Here is a 19,812-nt window from a genome sequence, read left to right on the forward strand (position 1 = left end):
GGCAGTCCAGTGGTTAAGACTCTGTGTTTCCATTGCAGGGGGCACGGGTTCAATCCCTGGTTGGGGAACTAAGATCCCACATGCCACATGGCACTGCCCAAAAAAAAAAAAAAAGATCGATGTAAATAGAATTGTATAACGTGACATTTTGGGGATTGGCTTTTTTTGTTCAGTGTAATTTCCTGGAGATTCATACAAGTTCTTGTGTGTATCAATGATTTAGTCGTTATTGCTGAGTGTTTTTCTTTTTAAAAAAAAATTTATTTATTTTGGCTGCACTGGGTCTTAGTTGCGGCATGTGGGCTTCTTAGTTGCAGCACGTGGACTTAGTTGTAGCATGCGGACGCTTAGTTGAGGCATGCATGCGGGATCTAGTTCCCCGACCAGGGATCAAAACTGTGCCCCCTGCATTGGGAGCACGGAGTCTTACCCACTGGACCACCAGAGAAGTCCCTGCTGAGTGTCTTTCCATGTATGTAGCACATCTTGTTTAAACATGTACCTGACGAAGGATGTCTGGGCTGGATCTAGACTTTGTATGGATAAAGCTGCTGTGAACATTCATGTGCAGGTTGTAGTGTGAACTTAAGTTTTCGTTTCTCTGGATAAATGCCCAAGTGTGCATTTGCTGGGTTGTATGGGTAGTTGCATGTTAAGTTTTTTAAGAAAATGCCAAATAGTTTTCCAAAGTGGCTGTATCTATGAGAATAATCCAGTTTCTGTATATCCTTGCTAGCATTTTCTTTCAGTGTTGTCCCTATTTTTTCTTTTAGTCATTCAGACAGGTGTGTAGTGATGCCTTATTATGATTTTAATTCGCATTTTCCTCATGAAAGATGGTGAATGTCAGTTTCTGTGCTTATTTTCCATTTGTACATCCTCTTCGGTGAAATGTTTATGTCTTTTGCCCATTTTCTAATTGGATTGTTTGTATTTTCACTGGTAAGTTTTGAGACTTCTTTATGTATTCTAGATGCTAATCTTAGATAACATGGTTTGCATTTATTTCTTCCAAGTCTGTAGCTTGTATTTTCATCTTTTTCACATAGAACAAAAGTTTAAAATTTTGAAGAAGTCTGGTTTATCAGTTTTTCTTGTTATGGCTCATGCTTTTTGTGTCAAACGTAAGTACTCTTCGCCTATCCCTAGATCCTGAAGATTTCTTCTGTTTTTATCGAAAAGTTTTATAGTTTTTTTTTTTTCAGTTGAAGTATAGTTGACTTAAAATATTATATTAGTTTCAGGTGTACAACAGTAATTTGACATTTTTATAGATTATATTTCATATAAAGTTATGATAAAATATTGACTATATTCCCTGTGCTATACATTACATCCTTGTATCTTATCTATTTTATATCTGGTAGTTTGTACCTGTTAATCCCCTTCACTCGTTTTACCCCTCCCCTCATTATATTTTGTTTTACACTTAAGTGTATGATCCATTTGAGTTAATTTTCATATGCTGTGTGAAGGTTAGTTTGAGGTTCTTTTTTTTTTTTTTTTTTTTTTTTCCCTTTGACTATCCAATTGACCCAGCACTGTTTGTTGATTCACTACTCTGTTGATACATGACTCCACTTTCAAATTAAAATATTTTGGTGAAAAAAGTGATAAAACACATATAAATTAAGATTTTTTTTGTCTCTGTAGGCAGGCCTGCCTTAGTCAATGAGTACTTACAGTTTTAAGTGTGGCTATTTGCATCATTAAAAGTTTGAAGTCAGAATCTACTTGGTATCTTGGCCTCGTGAATGTATGTATATGTGATTTTTCTTTTTTACCCTACAATCAGGTGAATCCCAGACCTTGTTGGCAGCAGCAGTTGAGAGAGAACGTGCGGCCACAGAAGAACTTCTTGCCAACAAAATTCAAATGTCTTCCATGGAGTCACAGAATTCTCTCTTAAGACAAGAAAACAGTAGATTTCAGGCCCAGCTAGAATCAGAGAAAAATAGGCTAAGAAAACTAGAGGATGAAAATAATAGGTGAGCATGTTTCTTGAGTGTTATTCTTGGTAGTTTCATGACATTTTAAAGCACTTAAAAAAATATGTTGTTGGTTTTTAGCTTCATTGCACTGAGAACTGAAAATACATATTTTTAGTGTTTAAAGTCAGAGTCATTAGTAATAGGATATTATACTAAGATAGGACCGGGATTCATTGAACCTTGCATAGGCTCTCGAAATTGGGTGGCATGTTCTGAATGTATTTGCATTTTCCAGCGAAAGGATTCATTGCTTTAATCAGATTTTTTAAAGGAGTCTGTTACCACAAAATAGTTTGAAAACCACTCACTGGAGTTATTTTTATATTACAGGGGTTTAAGCATTGTTCCAGTCTTTCTAAATAAATGTCTGGGCTCTTTGGAAACCACAAGCTATAAAATCCATCTATGTGAAGTTATATTAAGGCTGTGATTAGGGGTTTTATCCTCTGAGTTCTTCCTTGGAATTTCAGTTTAAAAAAAAGTAGTCAAGTAAAAATGATTCATGAAGTAAAATATATGAACTTTTGCAGACATTTTCATAGACCTCCTTAATAAGCCTTTGTAGAATCTGACCATATTGTAGAATGGTGGTATTCAAAATTCTCTTTAGAAAAAAAGTCTCTTTTTAAATGAAATCTTAATCCCGAGAACCAATAAATAAGATACACGAAGTAGTAGTTCAGTTTTTGAATAAAACCCAAGTCATCTGGAAAATACAGTTGGAAAATAAAGCTGATAATAAAAATGACTACTAAGGATATAACTGGAGTTAATAAAGTAGTGAGTTTTTAATAGTCTGTACTATCATCTTTTTTGTTTTAATTCCCTTTGGCTTAATAGGTACCAGGTTGAATTAGAAAACCTAAAAGGTGAATATGTAAGAACACTTGAAGAGACAAGGAAAGAAAAGGTATTTTGATTAGCGTTCGCTCACCTCTTAGGGCTTCCATTAGAGAATGGTTGGGGATGATAGTGAACTAATGAGATGACAAGATCTCATTATGGGTGATCTTTCTGCTTTTGGAACTTGATCTTTAGTCGTAAAACAAATAGGAGTGTATACCTTATGTTCCTAAACTTTGAGATTGACTTATGGTGATGACTTAGTATCACAGAAATTATCTAACTGTATCTCTCTCTCTCCATTAGACACTGTTGAATAGTCAGTTAGAAATGGAGAAAATGAAAGTTGAACAGGAAAGGAAGAAAGCAATTTTCACTCAAGAAGCAGTAAAAGAAAAGGTATTAAATTTTGTTTTCTTTTTGATGTAACCAGTTAGTAGCTGTTGTGATTAATCATTAATTGTTTTGTAATTTTAGCTACACTTTATAAATACCATTTCTTATGTCTAAAATCAATAGAGTGATGAATTCTAGTAGTATAATCAGTGTTCTGCTCAGAGTGGATCCAAAGTAATTTGAGTTATGCAAAGACATCTGTGATTTCTAGGATTTGAATGACAGAACCTCTTGCCCCTTTTAAAATGAATTTTTGTGGTCTCTCTGACACTGATGCACCTCATTTGGCCCATAGGCACCTTGGGAGTGAAACTGGTTTGTTCACTTTCTTTCTGGTTAATGAAGGTAATTTTTCTAAAGTGAGTTTCCTATGTTTAAAGGATTGGAGTGTACTCGGTACTAAGCATAATATATTAAAACTACCTATATGTGCTTTGATTGAAATTACCTTTTGAATTTATTTGGTTTAAAAAAATACAGTAAAAATAAAATAGATAAGCCAGAAACTTTATGGTTTGTAAATCTCATTGGTAATCTTATTCTAAAGAATAGGTTTAATTGGTGGTATGTTATATAATATGAAGCAATTAGTTCATATAATTGTTCCATTAAAAACATTCTCATTCCATTAAAAATAAACCAAATTATGTTATAATATAAATGAGATGATTTGACCAAGTTTGTCGACACTTTTAAATTACTAAATATTGTGCCTTTGATAAGACTTAAGATATCTGTAACATTTTATGAGGAAATTAGAATGAATCTTTGTTGTCATTGATCCTAGAAAACTTTCTTGCTTTTTTATTTATCATTTTACTCTTTAATCTGAACTGAATTTTTTTTTCTTTACACCTTAAGGAACGGAAGCCATTTTCTGTTTCTAGCACTCCCACAATGTCACGCTCAAGTTCGATAAGTGGAGTTGATATGGCAGGGCTACAGACATCTTTTATGTCTCAGGTGATGTTTTATTTCTTACACGTGTTTAGTTCTTAGACTGAATAATGATAAAGAGAATGTGCAGATAGCAGTTCGACTCTCACTGTGATCTTGCTATTCTATAGGCAATTTATCTGCATATTTGTAAGGGCGTGCTAATTGCACTGAGGAAATAGAGATGGTTTTCTGGCTTTGAGAAAGTCATAGACATTTTAAAGTAAGAATCGACCAAACCATTTTGTTTGACACTTACGCACAGTCTGTAGTAACTGAATAACTATATGTGCTTTCTTTAATTAACACAGGATGAGCTTCATGATCACTCATTTGGACCAATGTCTGTATCAGCAAATGGAAGCAATCTTTATGATGCTGTAAGGATGGGAGCAGGATCAAGCATTATTGAAAATCTACAGTCTCAGCTGAAGCTAAGGGAGGGAGAAATTACTCATTTACAGGTATTATAAAAATTAAATGTGCTGTAGAAGTAAATGAAATTTTGAGGCCCAGTGAGTAGCACCCTTCATTTCCACCTGCATTCGGAACAAATTGAGAAATAAAATGAAATAGTGACATGTGAAGCCCCAAGTAAATCATATATATTAACGATAAAGACTGGTTGGAGAAATTAGCCAAGGATGAAAGTTCAGTGGGCCTTCTGAGTGCCAGAATTTTGGGAGACTGTCACAGGAAATGCTTGGCTGGAGTAGGCCACCCCATGTGCGACAGCCTGCCATGATAAGACTTAGAGGCATCTAGGAGCAGAGAGCTCCTTGCAGGCAGCTTTTTCCAAACACGAAAAAAGGGAAGTTGCTGAGCTGAGCATAGCCATTTTATTCTTCCCAGATTCTCCGCTTAGGTAAGTTGCTCCAGCTCCCCCTATGAGGAGAGAGTAAAGGTGATGAGAGAGATTAGAACTATAACATCCTAGACATGAAAGGAAACATGGTGAGTGGAGCATCCTCCCATCTTATCTTGCTTTTTAGAAACTTAATGTGGTGACAAATGTTAAAACATTTTACCTGTTTTCATTGTTAAACTTGGTACAGTCGAAAGTAGAACTTTCCTCTTCTATTTTTATTATATGATTTTAGTTGAAAATATTACCGTATTAAAGAAGATGTCCTTGAATTGGAAGAAAATAGATCAGAATAATCTTATTACCTGTTATGTTTGTGTAGCCCACTGTTATGCTTAAGGGCACAAACGAACTTCTTTGGTAGTCTACGACTGTGACCTACATGGTTCGCGCTACATTAAAGTTTGTTTTTATTTTTCTGGGTTTTTGTAGTAATTTAGCATAACTGAAATATATGCTCTTCCCTTAGAGAAAAATGTAGAGTTGCATGTTTCAAACAGATGATTAAATTTTCTTCAGTTCTTTATCTCTTATAGTAAACCCTATAGGTATACCTTTGAGGAAAGTTGAAACCGTTTTTGTGCCTCTGTTTCCTTTTACCAGGACCTAGCTTATGGTTATATGGTCACATATCTATTTCTTAAAAAACAGCACATTAAATATGTTTATATTAGTGGGATTACTAAACAAGATATATTTTGATTTAAATCACTTCCTGGTAATGTTTCTCAGCTAGAAATTGGCAATCTAGAAAAAACACGCTCCATAATGGCTGAAGAGCTAGTTAAATTAACAAATCAAAATGATGAACTTGAAGAGAAAGTGAAGGAGATACCCAAACTTCGAACTCAGCTAAGAGTAAGTATTCTTCACTCTTAGTTTTGGTTTACATAAAATGCATATGTATGTTAGTGTTTTCTTTGGTAATTAAAGAGTATTAATATTTGAGTGAAGAACTTTAAAAATGAATCTTATCTTGTCACATCACACATTCAGAGTAATGTTCACATCATGTTTAGTCTCAGCACAGGAAAATAACTAGATTTCATTTGGCCAAGGCTCATTAATAATTAATAATCCTGAACTTTTGCATGATCTGAGTAGTATTTTATTGATTGATGTTATATGTATCCTCACAATTAGCATATTTGGTGTTGGAAGTTGCTCTTAAGCCATATATGAGAATAGATTTTCTTTTGACTTTTCTTGTGGGGTAAATGCCAGGTAATACTTAAACCACAGTGGACCATAGAGACTGAAATTTCATCAAACATGCTGAAATTACTGGGAGAAAAGACAGATTAAGTTATATATGGGGAGAATTGTAGATTTAGTGAAAAGATATGTTAAGATTAATAGCCATCTGGCTTATTTTGGTTTTTTAATTCTTTTATTCCAACAGACCTAGGTGTGAGTTTAATTTTTATGAGAGATGAGAGATACTTTTATTTAGATTGTAATGTCTTTACTGGTGGCTCATTTATAATATAAATATAATATTAAAGATTTTCTGTACAGTTATTTAAAAATTGTAAACAAATATATTTTATAGGATTTGGATCAAAGATACAACACTATTCTGCAGATGTATGGAGAAAAAGCAGAAGAGGCAGAAGAACTTCGATTAGATCTTGAAGATGTAAAAAATATGTATAAGACTCAAATAGATGAACTTTTAAGACAAAGGCTCAGTTAACTTCTGAAAATTACATTCCTATCAAACTGAATGTAAACATTTAATATCTAAGTACAGATATCCAATAAATTCTTTTATAGAATTAGAAGGTGGAATTTACTGTAGCATTCAAAAATTGAAATAAATTGTTTTATAGTATATAGTAATATTTCCAGTTAAATTATTTTGTGCAGTATTTGAACTTTATTTTTAAAACTATTCTTTAAAGATTTATTTTTTACAGTCTTTTTTTTGTTTTGTTTTTTTGCCTTGAATAGCACAGAGATTTATTACTTTATCCTCATGTCAGTATGGTTAGGGAAGGAGAATGGTGTTATATATTATAGATATATAACTAATTGTATCTATAATTTATATCTTTTTGTATATATTGAGAACATTTAAAGAGTGATAGTAACATATTGACACTTTGAAATCTTTCACACTTAAATCTTCAGTACGTCTAATTACTATTCATGAAAATGGACATTGTGTTCAAGTAAAAAAATTATTAAACCTGCAGTTATTAAATCTTGAACTAATTTTTTTTCTTTTGGAAAAGAACACTCTCTGAAGTTTAAAGGGTAAATAATTTAAACTTTAAAAGTTTTGTGGTCTCAAATTTTATTTCACTCAGATTTCACAATTAAGTCTGTACAAATTTTGGTACCTATTTGGAGAAAGCTATAGCTATTCAAAGTTATCTAGGCATAATTGAATAGTGGAAAAATCTACTTACAGTCATTTTGTGATGGTATCATTAACATTTTAGTAGTTTTGAAGACGTATTGTTTTACTACCCTATAAAATGAATCAAAAGTAATTAAATTACTAATATTTTGTTTTTAAAAATTAATTGTTCACATTTTGTAAAGCCTTATTTTTGGCACATTAAAAGTCAGTGTTTGATATCATAATAATATTCATAACAAAATAGAGAAATTATAGGAGTTAAATTTGGCATTTTGCAATTTTCTGTGGTTTATCATTTAATTTTTTTCTTAAACCTTTAAACTGAAAAATAGTGTGGAATAGCTGAAAAAATAACTATGCCTTCCTCTCAGCTGTGTTTTAGACTTGTGAAATATTTTGATACATTTTATTATTGAAAGTCATTTAGCTGCCTTTACTTGAAAGTAAGAACACTCACTTAACTTTTAGTTACATTTTAAACACTAGAACTTTAGCTACAGGTAAGCCATGTTGAAGATTTTGGAATGCCTTTCAGGGCAATTCAAGTGACCTCATTTTTGTTCTTTTTGCATTCAAGACAGTATTTCTGTCAGTGAATCTCTGATTTGTAGCATTAATAAATATTCTTTCCGTGTGAGCCAAATTCATAAAATTAATTTGCTGTATTTTAGTGGTAAAAAGCAGTATAATAGCTTTCTGTCAGCTTTTTTTTTTTCCCCAGGGGCTGACAGAGAATGACAAGACTGATAGCAATAAGAAATGTACAGAATTAGAAAATATAGGAAACTTAAGTTGCAAATTCTGTCAAGTGTTTGAAACTAGAAGTTTAGGAATTATGAAATTGTTCTTTTAATATATCCATTAGTGAGGAAGAAAACCCAAAAACCCTTCAGTTGTGGAGAAAAGATTGAAATAAAATTCCTTTACCTTTCAATTTTATAATATTATACATTCTCTTTTCTTAATCCATGTTAACATTAATAAAATCAACTCAACTTAAAATTTTAAAGTGTTCTCAGTTTATTTAAGATAAACAGCTATTTAATATTTAAGTCTTCGGCTGTATATTACCATATATTGTTCTTTATCCACAAATTAATAGCTGATGTTCATACAGATCTTATTTTATTATACACTTAGATTTCTCAATACATTTGTAAGTTGAGAAGGTGTACTGAATTGCTTTCTTGAAAAACTCCACTAAGTGGCAGAATACCTATTGAATATTGGTTGCTGTATTTTGCTGTTTGTCATTAAAACTTATCTGTCCATATTCTAGAAAATATTTATATTTTAATAAAATAGATCGCAGTCAGATGTTTCCATTCTTGAAAGAAAATAGGTAATATAAATGATAACAATGTCAAGAATATAAACAAAGAATAGAGGGGTGTGAACATTGTTGTTTCATATATAGACAACTAAGCACAGACTGTGGGCATCCTTCTGACTCTTGGGAAGCTGAATCGAGAGTACCATTTCTTTCTTTTCCTTTACCTCTTTTTTGAGAACTTCCAGTTGTACAGTGTTTAACATATGGGGATGTATCAAATGTACCTATACTTTGATTTAACATATTCTAAATATGGATAATTTCTAACCTAGGAAAACATGTAGTTTAAGTAAGTGAAAAGAAAAGTTCAGGAAAACTTTTTTCTTGTAATCCTTCATTTGGCATTTGATTTATTGAAAATTTTATTTAAATGCTTATTAAAAGTATGTGATTTATAATATATAGAAAATAGCCCCAAGAAAAAATAGAAAATTACTATAAATATTTTATCTTGTTCTACCACTCTTTGTCTAGTATGTATACATGTATGTTCTAATGTATCTTAATTTTTCATTTTCATTTAAAAATGTAATGTCCCCAGTTCTATTCAGTTTTAAACTATTACAACTTTAACTTCATATTTTCTAAAGGGCTAAAAGTATGATTTAAACTACAGATGGATATAATATTTTAATCCTAAATGAAAGATAATGTAAATAATAAGCATGGATCTGATTTGAATAAAGATTTTAAAATAGTAATAATATATTTCATTTTTAACATAATTTAGAGTGGTTAGTACCAATGAGTGAAGATAGTTTTCTTTTATGAAGATAGATATAACTTTGGAATTCTTACTTTAAGAAAATAAGGATAAGCCCAAATTTTTATGAGTTATATTACTCAGTGTTTTATTAGAATTAAATATAGTTTTTCTAATGAAGACATGTTTTTGGAAAATATAATTCTAAGAATTTACTTCTTGTAACTAACTGGTGTAATTACTGTAACGATGATTTGTGTCTTTTTAAACAGTATCAAGATATTCTTCTAAAAGTCATAAAACATTTCTATATTCAAATAATAACAGATAAAATAAGTTATCCTCTATTCATAAGTTACCTTGAGTTCATATTGCTTGTTCTGTCGAACTCTGCAACTTTGATCCTTTAAAGTACTTTTAAGCTATTGCCTTTACACATACCCATTTAACTTTTAGCAAATCAAGACCCTTTAGCAAGGTAGAGAAAAAATTAAATGTATCTTTCTTCTTAATACTTAAATACTTTTTAAAAAAAAAAACAAAACCTCACAATGCTTCAGTAATCCACAATTGTGATACACAGAATTTATTCTTAGTGCTGTCCAGAATTTATTCCCTATATTGACCTACTGCCAAGTAAGGTAAATTTCATTTTCAGTCCTCAGATAATACTAAGCAAGGGCTAATGGGAGGTTTTTCTCTTTGCTTAACATTACAGTCTCTTCTTTGACAGGTAGTGATGGGCAGAGCATGGTGGATAGAGGTGTTCCTTTCAGTTTTAGACAATAACCCTGCCCATTTGTCTCTTTTGAAATGACAATCTTAATTTTTACAAAACATATTATTAAAAAAAAATCTGTGGTCATAGGTGATAATAGGAAACAGTGCTTACTTTGCTATTGTTAAGGAATTCACTTATATGGGATTATAATCACTCATCCACTGTTCTGAAATCTAGAAAGCTCTGAAAACCAAATGTTTCTTTAATAAGCTTGTTGTCAAATCTGCTTTGCTAGTAAAGCCTGACCTTCACTGACATGAGGCTATTACAGGCTTTATCTCACATAGTGTGAGTATTCATGCATTTTGCTGCATTTTGTGTGAGAGTATGGGGTGCTGATCCAGGACACAATGAGGGTGTTAGGTAGTAAGATGGTGTGCATACCGTTCTGTTAAAAAAATATCAGGAACACATAACGGTACCAAGGATTTTGGAAAAGGGATTGTATACCTGCGCTTTATCTTCAAATAAGCTTTTTAAAGTGGATACCATTATCATCTCCATTTTTAAAATGAAGAAAGGTTAAGTAATTGCTCAAGGTCATATGGCAAATAAGTGGCAAAGTTGAGACTCTAATTTGTGCAGTTTGGCTCCAGAGTCCATGCTCTGAACCATTAACTATACAATGCTGTTTCTCTTACTGCTCTTCTGTAAAACCATAAGCATGTAGATCAACTGTAGCATAAGATAAAATTTAGTCAAAATTTGCTTTCTTAAAATTTTAATACCTTTGATTTATGGTTTAAGCAGTTGGATATATCAGAGAACCAATAAGCTATATTCTGCCGATAGTTCAGCATTTTGCTAACACTGTGAGCTATCCAAAATGCCAATATGTGAGTGGCAAACTTAAAACCCATTTAGCAAACGTGTAGTGCAATGTAAAAATTATGATTATTCAAAATTTCAAAGTTACATAAAAGAGCAGATAATGAATGCCATATACTTACTAACGTTTACTCTTTAACAGCATTCAATTTATGGCCCATTTTGTTTCATTTATACTTCACGTGTGCTTCCTCTCAACCCACACTGACTATTTTGAAGCAAATTTCAGACATAGGACTTGATTATTACATTTAAGTCTGAAATGCTTCTGTAAAAAGTAACTTTACCTCATCAACTGTTTGGTTACTTGCATCATAATTCATATAGGAAAGACAGGATAAATCTGCTTCATTCTTTTCCTTTATTTACCAGTTCTCACAAAGTTGGTTCCTTTCTATCATCCAAGATGAACAGCGAGGTTTTTGGCTTGTGTATTTGATCGATTCGTTGGACCTTTTTGAATTTAATATTCAAATATGTTTGTGCGTCAATCCATTACAGTTACCCTATTGATGCTTTAAATTATTCTATCTTTGGCCAGAGGGAACCTTCTCAAATTGGTTCCTGAGTCCTTTTGATATGACCCTCATAGCCTTTGATTGCTTCCTTGCTTCCTCCTGTAAAATCTTTCAGGTTCTTCTAGTACATTTCCTGCCCCATATCTAAGAGCATTTTTCTTTGGATACCCCAAAGTAATCCATTTTTCTGTGGAGCCCATGTTCCTTAAATGGGAAAGGGTGTACCGAGATCACAGTCTGGGCCCAAGGGGTGCTTCTTGCTACAAGGTTGGTTGTTTCTAGACCTTTTCAACGGATGATGAAGGGCAGATTTGCTTTTTTTTTAAATTTTTTTTAAATTTTTGGCTGCGTTGGGTCTTCGTTGCTGCGCGTGGTCTTTCTCTAGTTGCGGCGAGTGGGGGCTACACTTCGTTGCGGTGCGCGGGCTTCTCATTGTCGTGGCTTCTCGTTGCGGAGCACGGGCTCTAGGCACGCGGGCTTCAGTAGTTGTGGGACACGGGCTTTCTCTAGTTCCGGCGAGCGGGGGCTACTCTTCGTTGCGGTGCGCGGGCTTCTCATTGCGGTGGCTTCTCTTGTTGCGGAGCACGGGCTCTAGGCTCGCGGGCTTAGTAGCTGTGGCTCGTGGGCGCAGGCTCAGTAGTTGTGGTGCACGGGCTTAGTTGCTCTGCGGCATGTGGGATCCTCCCAGACGGGGGCACAAACCCGTATCCCCTGCATCGGCAGGCGGACTCTCAACCACTGCGCCACCAGGGAAGCCCCTAACCTCATGTTCTTAAAGCCCCATCACATTTTCTCTCCCTTGAGCCAGAATGACCACAGCTTAATATTTAACCATTTAAAATAGCACGATGTGCACCACCCAACAGTTGGATTGGTTTGTCTGCTCTTGCAATGAGACTAAGTTTTTTTTTTTTTTTTTTTTTTTCTTTAAAAAAAAAAATCTATGTATCTATATATTTATCGCATATCACTCAGGGGCAAACCAGCTTGTTTATTCATTTTGAATCAACTAACAGGAACGGTATATTTCCTGTACGTGACAAAATAGATTGGTGGCAAGTAAGCTGAGAAAGCACTTTTTAAAGTTGCTGTGCTTATTGGTAAGGGGTGGCAAAGTATGAAATAATAGAACAGTACTTCCTTTAGAGGCAGAGTCTTTTACATGAAGAGTAAACGAGTTAATACTGTAAAGTGCTTTAGAATAATCCTTGGCACATGTCAAATACCGTGTGTTTTTGCATTGCTATTATTTGAAAGAAAAAATCCAGATAATGTTACTCATTTAGCAAGTTACTAATGGAACTTGTTCTCATAACGGTATCTGAAAAAATTATTTGAAGATTATGTAAGCCTCTGGAAACAAACTGTTGTATTTTCTTATGATCATAGTACTTAATACTGTGTTTATTTTGAGCGTGTTTATTTTGATGATACCAACTTTGATCAGTTCAAGTTGAATCCATAATGCTCACCTTAACTGTGCTCTGTACTACGCAGCATACTATGAGAACCGAGGGTGCCAAGAGTAGAAGTATGGGAGATGGGCGTTCAAATAATTATGATAAAATAATTAAGCAATTGCAATTTAAATAATTATAAAATAATAAAACGATGAAAATCCAACTCCACAAAGCGGCATTTGATCTTGGTGAGTTTTCGGATAGTTACGAAGAGAGGCAAGAGTATTACTACATAATTTTCAAGGACTCCAAAGACTCCTCCATCCTCCGGTTGGCCACCGGAAAGTGCTGCCAACTACGGGCAGGCCCCACGTATGAAAGTGAGAGCGGCAACTTCGGCTCTAATTAAGAAAACAGTAAAAGTCCGCCTCAATGCAACGCAATGAGAAGGAAGAAGGGAAGGAGAGTCAGGCTTTCTATCCAACCCGTCCCAGGGTTCTTTAAGCGCCTTATCCCTTCCTCCCAAGGAGGACAGTCCAGTGTGGCTCTCTGGCCCTGGAGGGAGAACGCAGGGAACCGCAGACGGCGCCCCTCGAGCCCGGTCCCCGCGGACCTGCCATCGGGCCTCGCGCTCCCAGCCCCCGCCCGGCCCGCGGGGCCTGGCTTCTGCCCCGGCTGCCCCCGGCGCGGCGGGGGTCCGCCTCCCCGCGCAGGCCGGCCTAGGTGTCCCGGCGGCTCCCGGGCGCCCCCTGGCCCGGCTCCGGCGCCCGAGGTTTCCGGTGAGCTGCAGTCGCCGGTTATGACGACTCCCTCCTCCGGAGCAGCCGCCGCCGCCGCCTTCTCCGCAGCCCCGGTTCGCCCGGCTCCAGGTGGGACTCGCCCCGGTGTCCGCGGAGCCTTCACCCGCCCCCCTCTGTGCCGCGGCAGGCTGAGCGGCTCTCGGGGCCGGGCGCGCGGTGGGCGCTTCTGCCCGCTCCCGGTGCGGCTTCCCGGAGGGCTGGCGCCTCTCCACGGGTCCGCCTGCGCCTTCCCATCGCCCGCCCGAAGAGGCGGACTTGGGGAAGCCGATCCTGACCCTCCCGACCCCGAGCGCTCGGCCTTTTCATGGCGCCTGCAGCGGCGCACGGGACCCCGGGGGCCCTCCGGGCTCGGGGAAGAATGCCGGCTCCCTGGCCGGCGCCCCCTTGACCGCGTTTCCCAGGCCGGGGCGGAGCCGCTCTCCAGGCCCCTCCCAGGCGCGCCAGGGACCAGGGGTGGGGAGTGCAGTGTTGGGTGTTGGGCGGCCCCCGGGGAATCTCTGCGCCCCAAACCCCAGCGCAGCATCGAGGCCGCGGAAGGGCGCTCGCCGCTGACCCCGCCGCCCTGGTTCCACTGACGTTCTAGCAGACAGCTGGTGGACCTCACCTGGGCATCGCAGACAGACAGGCCCTTTCTAACCTCCTGCCGTGGAAAACTTCTAGCACTTGTCGGGGCGAGCAGTTTTAGGAGTCCTTGTGGGTCTCAGATGCGTTTAACTTTTCACCTGTCCATTGCCTTCTTTAAACTTTCCCCAGCTCTGTCACAGAGCTCTCACACAACCTCTCACCCGTTGTGTTCCCTATCAGCCTCGGGGTTTCATGTCTCATCATCTTTCAGACTTTTCCCTTTTTCCTTTCCCCTTCTTAGGCCTGTGGAAACAGCTGTTTTGTGCTGAAGGAAAAAGAAGCTCAGCTGCTAAAGCTTCTATCTGCTGGGGAAGTGCGCCCTCCCATCCTTCAGGGGCTCTTGCAAGAGGACTCAACACCAGAAGGGCTCTGCCAGGCCCCGAGGTTGTGCTTTCAAGCACTAGCAGCCACTCCCAGTTTATGCAAGCGGGTGCATGCTCTCTGCAAAATCCAGGTTTCTGATCTGAGTCTTTAGATTGTTCTCTTGACCTAAGCGTTACTCCTTCATGGATCAGTGGATTTAGTTATGGCTAGAGCTCAGTCCAGGACAATGGATTTGGATAACCAAAGGTCAAGACTTGGTCATAGCAGTGACCTATTTCCTGGAGGGATGAGCAAAGGATTGGCCATTCTGCCTGTTGAATCTGAAAGCTCAGGTTGTAGTAGAGCCTAGGGAGCAGTTTGATTCGGTGAGTCGGATTACTTTGGTGAGAACCAGGCAGACTGTTTTCTCCTAGGAATGTTTTATCTGCTGAGTGTCCTGTTGGCCTGTACCAGTTGGTGCCTGTGTAAAGTGGGTCATCTCCCTTCCTGCTCACTGTTAGAATCTGTTCTGTTCAGTTGCTGTCTTGAGGGTTATGACCTGCAACCTTGCTTTTAGCAGTATGTATTTGTTAAGGCAAGGAAAGGGCACCTGAGCCAGGCCTTCTGCTTAAGGCGTGTCTCACTAAATTATCTTCTCTCTTAATATTTCCTTTAATTCAAAATATCATCTGGATGTGAAAGTCTATTTTAACATCCTTTTAAGGTAATATGTTTCATTTCTGACAGATTTTAGGTATCTGAAACATCACAACAGCTTCTTGGTGGTTCTCAGGATTTAAAGAGGTAAATATTTTCGTTATAATTAGAGTCACTGTTGCTATTAATATGTATTTTTAAATTTTGTGAAATTGCTATCAACTCATGGTTGGATAAAAGTCCCAACTAAAAATATTAACTCAGGTGATCTTTATAAGAAATAACAGTATACTCCTTAGGGTTACCTAAAAGAGCCACTGTATTTCCCACTCTAGAGGGGAAAGGGATTTCTTCTTGGTGTCCCAACTGTTTACTTATGATTACTTGGCCTTGAGACCTGATTGAACATAGCAGTCTATTACTAAAGGCTCCATCTTCATCGCCCATAGTCAGTGAAGACTGATATTGAAGGCTGGGTTTTCCAGTGTGCTCCAGTGACAGCAGACCCTGCTGGGGAGCTGCTCATGTGTACACGTTACCAAGATTTAACTCACAACAGCCCTATGGGGAAGGGTTATTCTGATTTCCATTTTACAGATGGAAAAGCTGAGACCCAGAAAGATTAAATAACTTGCTCAAGGTCAAACAGCTTAGGCTGCAGCCACACTCAAACCTCAGTGGACTAGCTTCAAAGTCTATATGCTTAACCAGCATACTGTGCTGTGTATCACGTTACCTTACTTACTCAGACAGGGTCCTCTCAAGGTCCTCCTCCCATCTTTGTAAATAAAGTTTTATTAGAACACAGCCCCCCTTTCCTCTAGCATAGCTATGGCTGCTTTCCTGATAAAGGCCCTGTTGAGGAGTTGTCTCAAACACTGCCTGGCCTGCAAACCCCAAAATATTTACTACCTGGCCCTTTCCAGAAAAAGTTTGCTAGCCCTTGGTTTATTTGATTCACAGCCTTTGTCATCATCTGAAGTTATTTATTTGATTGTTTATGTCTACTGCACTAGCTTGTAAGCTCCATGAGAGCAGGGGTCCTTCCTGCTTTGTTCACCTCTGTATACCTAACTTCTAACACAGTGCCTGGCAAATAACAAGTGCACAATCAATATTTGTAGAGTAAAGGAACATTATTCAGTGAAATAGCAAAGTTCACTGTAATTGTGCTTAGCCCTTGACCCCTTTGGCTTTGAAAGGGTATGTCTTAATGAGGATGTTGTCAATTTGACCTTTAGGTTTGGAGGTTGCTATGTTCATGCTGCTTGTCTTTGGAGCATTGCTTCATGAAGTTCCCCTGAGTGGCCAAGACGAGGTTCCTCCCCAGGCTGATGGCATTCTGGGCGCCCCTCTGTTCAACTATGCCAGCCTCCGCCTGCCAGAAGAGCATATTCCCTTCTTTTTGCACAATAATAGGCATATTGCCATGGTTTGTAAGAAAGACTCGCATTGTCCTTATAAGGTAAATACTATTCTCTCCTTGTATATTTTTAAAAGGAAGCAATTTAGGCTGGTTCACTAGTTCCTCATTATAACTTGAACCTGAAAGGAGACTTCAGTCTCTTGGTTGTAACTGTGGGTCAATCAGTGTTTGTCTTTCATCTAATGCTTCTTAGTGACTCAACTTTGCTAAGAATTATGTCCCACTCACAAGGGTGAGATTTCAAATCTAAATCACTAGTAAAATAAATAGGCAGCCTATACTATTTGTATACTCTGTAAATGAAGTGAATTAGATTTGATGCAGAAAAGAAGAATATCTAGTTAAAAGTAACTGGAGAATTTCACACCTCTCCTTTCTTAATCTGCACTTCAGAGGATCTCTCAGCGCTTCATTTTGGCAATAACACCTCCACCTCTGTCTCCAAATAATTAAGACTATTACTGCGGCCTTCCTTCTGTTTTAGACTTGTTGGAAAGGTTTCAGATTGGAGCCCATTCAGACATCTCACGAGGCCTCCGAGATCAAAGCAGGGCATTGTGAGCCATTTCCTTTCCCATGGTGCTGGCACAGGAAGCATGCGGAGAGGCAGGGCTGGGAATCAGATCAGGACTGCTCCTGGGGCCTCGCAGAACAGCATCCTAAGCTCCCTGGCCGGCAGCAGCTGCTGTATCCCCCAAGGGCTGCAGAGCTGTGACTTCTTCCGGGATCTCTGCTGATCTCGATTGATGAGTAAAGCTGCTGATGCCTTCGGTTTAGTTGTGATTCTTCTGGTGATAGGAATTCCAATTTTTGTGACTCTCTAGGGACTGATTTTAGGATCAGTTTCCTCACTGATTTCATTAAGCTACTTCAAGAAACTCCAATTCAGGGGAGGAGGTTAGGGGAGGGATGGAGTGGGAGGTTGGGGTCAGCAGATGTAAGCTTTTATATATAGAATGGATACATAAGGTCCCACTGTAGAGCACAGAGAACTATATTCAGTATCCTATGGTAAATCGTCATGGAAAAGAATAAATAAAAAAAAGGATGTGGGTATATTTATAGATGTATAATTGAATCACTTTGCTGTATGGCAGTAATTAACACAACACTGTAAATCAGCTATATTTCAATCAAAAAATTAATGAATTAATTAAGTTAAAAAACGGCAATTCAAATGATCTGCGGTAGTCTAGCTAAAACCCAGATTTTTGGTGGGAGGACAGACCTGGTGGGGGAGGGGTTGGTGATTAAGGATAATCGTTGTTAAGAGACTTGAGACTGCTTTTTTTAGAATTTACTTATTTCTATTACATGAATAAGTATTATAAAACATGCAGGTGAAAGTTCTATAAAGATTTGTTTTCCTCATGGAAAAAAATCTGAGTCCTCTGTAGATGTCAGAAGAAGGTAGACAAGTCTAAACATATACCTCTTATGTTCCAGAAACACTTAGAAAATTTAAAGTACTGCTGGGGTTATGAGAAATCCTGCAGACCAGAGTTCAGGTTTAGTTACCCTGTTTGCACCTACGTGGATATGGGATGGTAAGTTTCTGGATGGAATACCTTTTCCCCTGTACTTCGTCTCCTTTCTCTGCAGTGTATGCTGAGGCTCCAGTCCCCAGCTAGACTCTTTTGGTATTAGATAGTAATTCCTTTAGATATTAATTTGCTTACACAGTCATGAGTTCAACTCGACTGTCTCCCACTGGGACAGGAATATCTCTCATTTCCTCTGCCAGAGAGAGAAAACAGTATGGATCACAGAAAATATTTTCCCCCAGCATATGCTAAGAAGATAAATGGATGGTTTCTCTTGGTTCTGGAGAAGAGAGTTAAGTATAATCAGTATTTCCAACACACGCAGGGTTCACGGGGTAAAGAAGATACAGTAATTAACAGTTCATTGTCTTCAGTTCCAGATGATCCTAACTTCACACCTTCCCATTTTGTATTTTTATTATAAGGGAGTGAGTCTATAAATAACTTATTTTGGTTACTTCATATAGTGAGGGATAGATTTTTAAATTATGATAGTTTACTTATAAAAAATAATGACTGACTTCTAGCAATTTAACACTTAGAAAGAAAATTTAAGGTCCAGAAAAAGTAAAAAGATGAATATCACAGAATTTTTGGTTTTCTAACAGGACGGACACTCTTGAATCAGCCCAGGAAATATTCTGGAAGCAAGCCGACTTTGGGTATTCTGAAGAGCGGCTGGAGGAACTCCATGTGCTCTGCCAGCCGAAGGGAACGGTGGGTGTTTAACCCCTTCATAAATGAGTGTGTTTATTCAGAAACACCCGTAGTATTTATTTATTTATTCATTTATTTATTGAAGTATAGTTGATGTACAATATTATATAAGTTACAGACGTACAATATAGTGATTCACATTCACACTTTTAAAAGTTATATTCCATTTTTAGTTATTATAAAATATTGGCTATATTCCCTGTGTTATACAAGATATCCTTATAGCTTATTTTATACATAATAATTTGTATCTCTTAATCCCCTACACTCATAGTGGTTAGATCATAATATAAAAACAATATAGATGGCACTATGAAAGGAATCCCTCACTCTCTGGTCCAGTGGCATCGGTAATATCTGCCCTGCCTATCTGCTATACTGTTTGTGAGAATCAAGCCAGCAAACATACAGAAAAGCGTTTTGCAGGCTGCAAAGTGCTAACAAACACAGCATGGTGACGGTGTATCACGTGTCCCAAACTACTTGCAAGGGCATTTATAAAGATGTAATTTATCAACCTATCTTCTTTAGTATATGTTGGGGGGAATAATCCTAAACCCAGAAATATTTTAATTGCCTCAAACTATGACAATCTGATATATGTTTGAAAGGAGGGCATGGCTTCCAACTGCTTTCAAAAACTGAATAGGGCCTCCCTGGTGGCGCAGTGGTTGCGCGTCCGCCTGCCGATGCAGGGGAACCGGGTTCGCGCCCCGGTCCGGGAGGATCCCACGTGCCGCGGAGCGGCTGGGCCCGTGAGCCATGGCCGCTGAGCCTGC

General features: G+C 37.7%; 3 protein-coding genes across 8 annotated transcripts in view; all 3 read left to right on the top strand.

Annotated features, from left to right (window-relative positions):
* TMF1 (TATA element modulatory factor 1) overlaps positions 1-8,355 on the top strand; it is a 29,605-nt gene extending 21,250 nt beyond the window's left edge. Inside the window, exons 11-17 of one of the 2 annotated variants that reach the window (XM_007105914.4) lie at positions 1,796-1,988; positions 2,832-2,901; positions 3,141-3,233; positions 4,092-4,193; positions 4,478-4,630; positions 5,764-5,889; positions 6,584-8,355. In XM_007105914.4, the coding sequence (XP_007105976.1) occupies positions 1,796-1,988; positions 2,832-2,901; positions 3,141-3,233; positions 4,092-4,193; positions 4,478-4,630; positions 5,764-5,889; positions 6,584-6,727 (881 nt within the window). In that variant the 3' untranslated portion in view covers positions 6,728-8,355. Of the gene's footprint in view, positions 1-1,795; positions 1,989-2,831; positions 2,902-3,140; positions 3,234-4,091; positions 4,194-4,477; positions 4,631-5,018; positions 5,165-5,763; positions 5,890-6,583 lie in introns of those variants that run through there. The other variant, XM_055079437.1, reaches the window with a different exon arrangement.
* A 4,818-nt stretch (positions 8,356-13,173) lies between these two features.
* LOC112064951 (translation initiation factor IF-2-like) lies at positions 13,174-14,337 on the top strand. The gene is made up of 2 exons (XM_024124080.1): positions 13,174-13,342; positions 13,490-14,337. Exons 1-2 carry the CDS (start codon positions 13,174-13,176, stop codon positions 14,335-14,337), a joined length of 1,017 nt encoding a protein of 338 aa, XP_023979848.1.
* Positions 13,738-19,812, top strand: part of EOGT (EGF domain specific O-linked N-acetylglucosamine transferase) — a 29,852-nt gene continuing 23,777 nt past the window's right edge. The window contains exons 1-6 of one of the 5 annotated variants that reach the window (XM_024123958.3): positions 13,738-13,831; positions 14,628-14,840; positions 15,437-15,493; positions 16,588-16,811; positions 18,219-18,319; positions 18,925-19,033. In XM_024123958.3, the coding sequence (XP_023979726.1) occupies positions 16,602-16,811; positions 18,219-18,319; positions 18,925-19,033 (420 nt within the window). In that variant the 5' untranslated portion in view covers positions 13,738-13,831; positions 14,628-14,840; positions 15,437-15,493; positions 16,588-16,601. Of the gene's footprint in view, positions 13,832-14,627; positions 14,841-15,056; positions 15,076-15,413; positions 15,494-16,587; positions 16,812-18,218; positions 18,320-18,924; positions 19,034-19,812 lie in introns of those variants that run through there. The other 4 variants (XM_024123957.3, XM_024123960.3, XM_024123959.3 and 1 more) reach the window with 4 other exon arrangements.

Source organism: Physeter macrocephalus, chromosome 18 (genome assembly GCF_002837175.3).
Source record: "Physeter macrocephalus isolate SW-GA chromosome 18, ASM283717v5, whole genome shotgun sequence".
NCBI lineage: Eukaryota > Metazoa > Chordata > Mammalia > Artiodactyla > Physeteridae > Physeter > Physeter macrocephalus.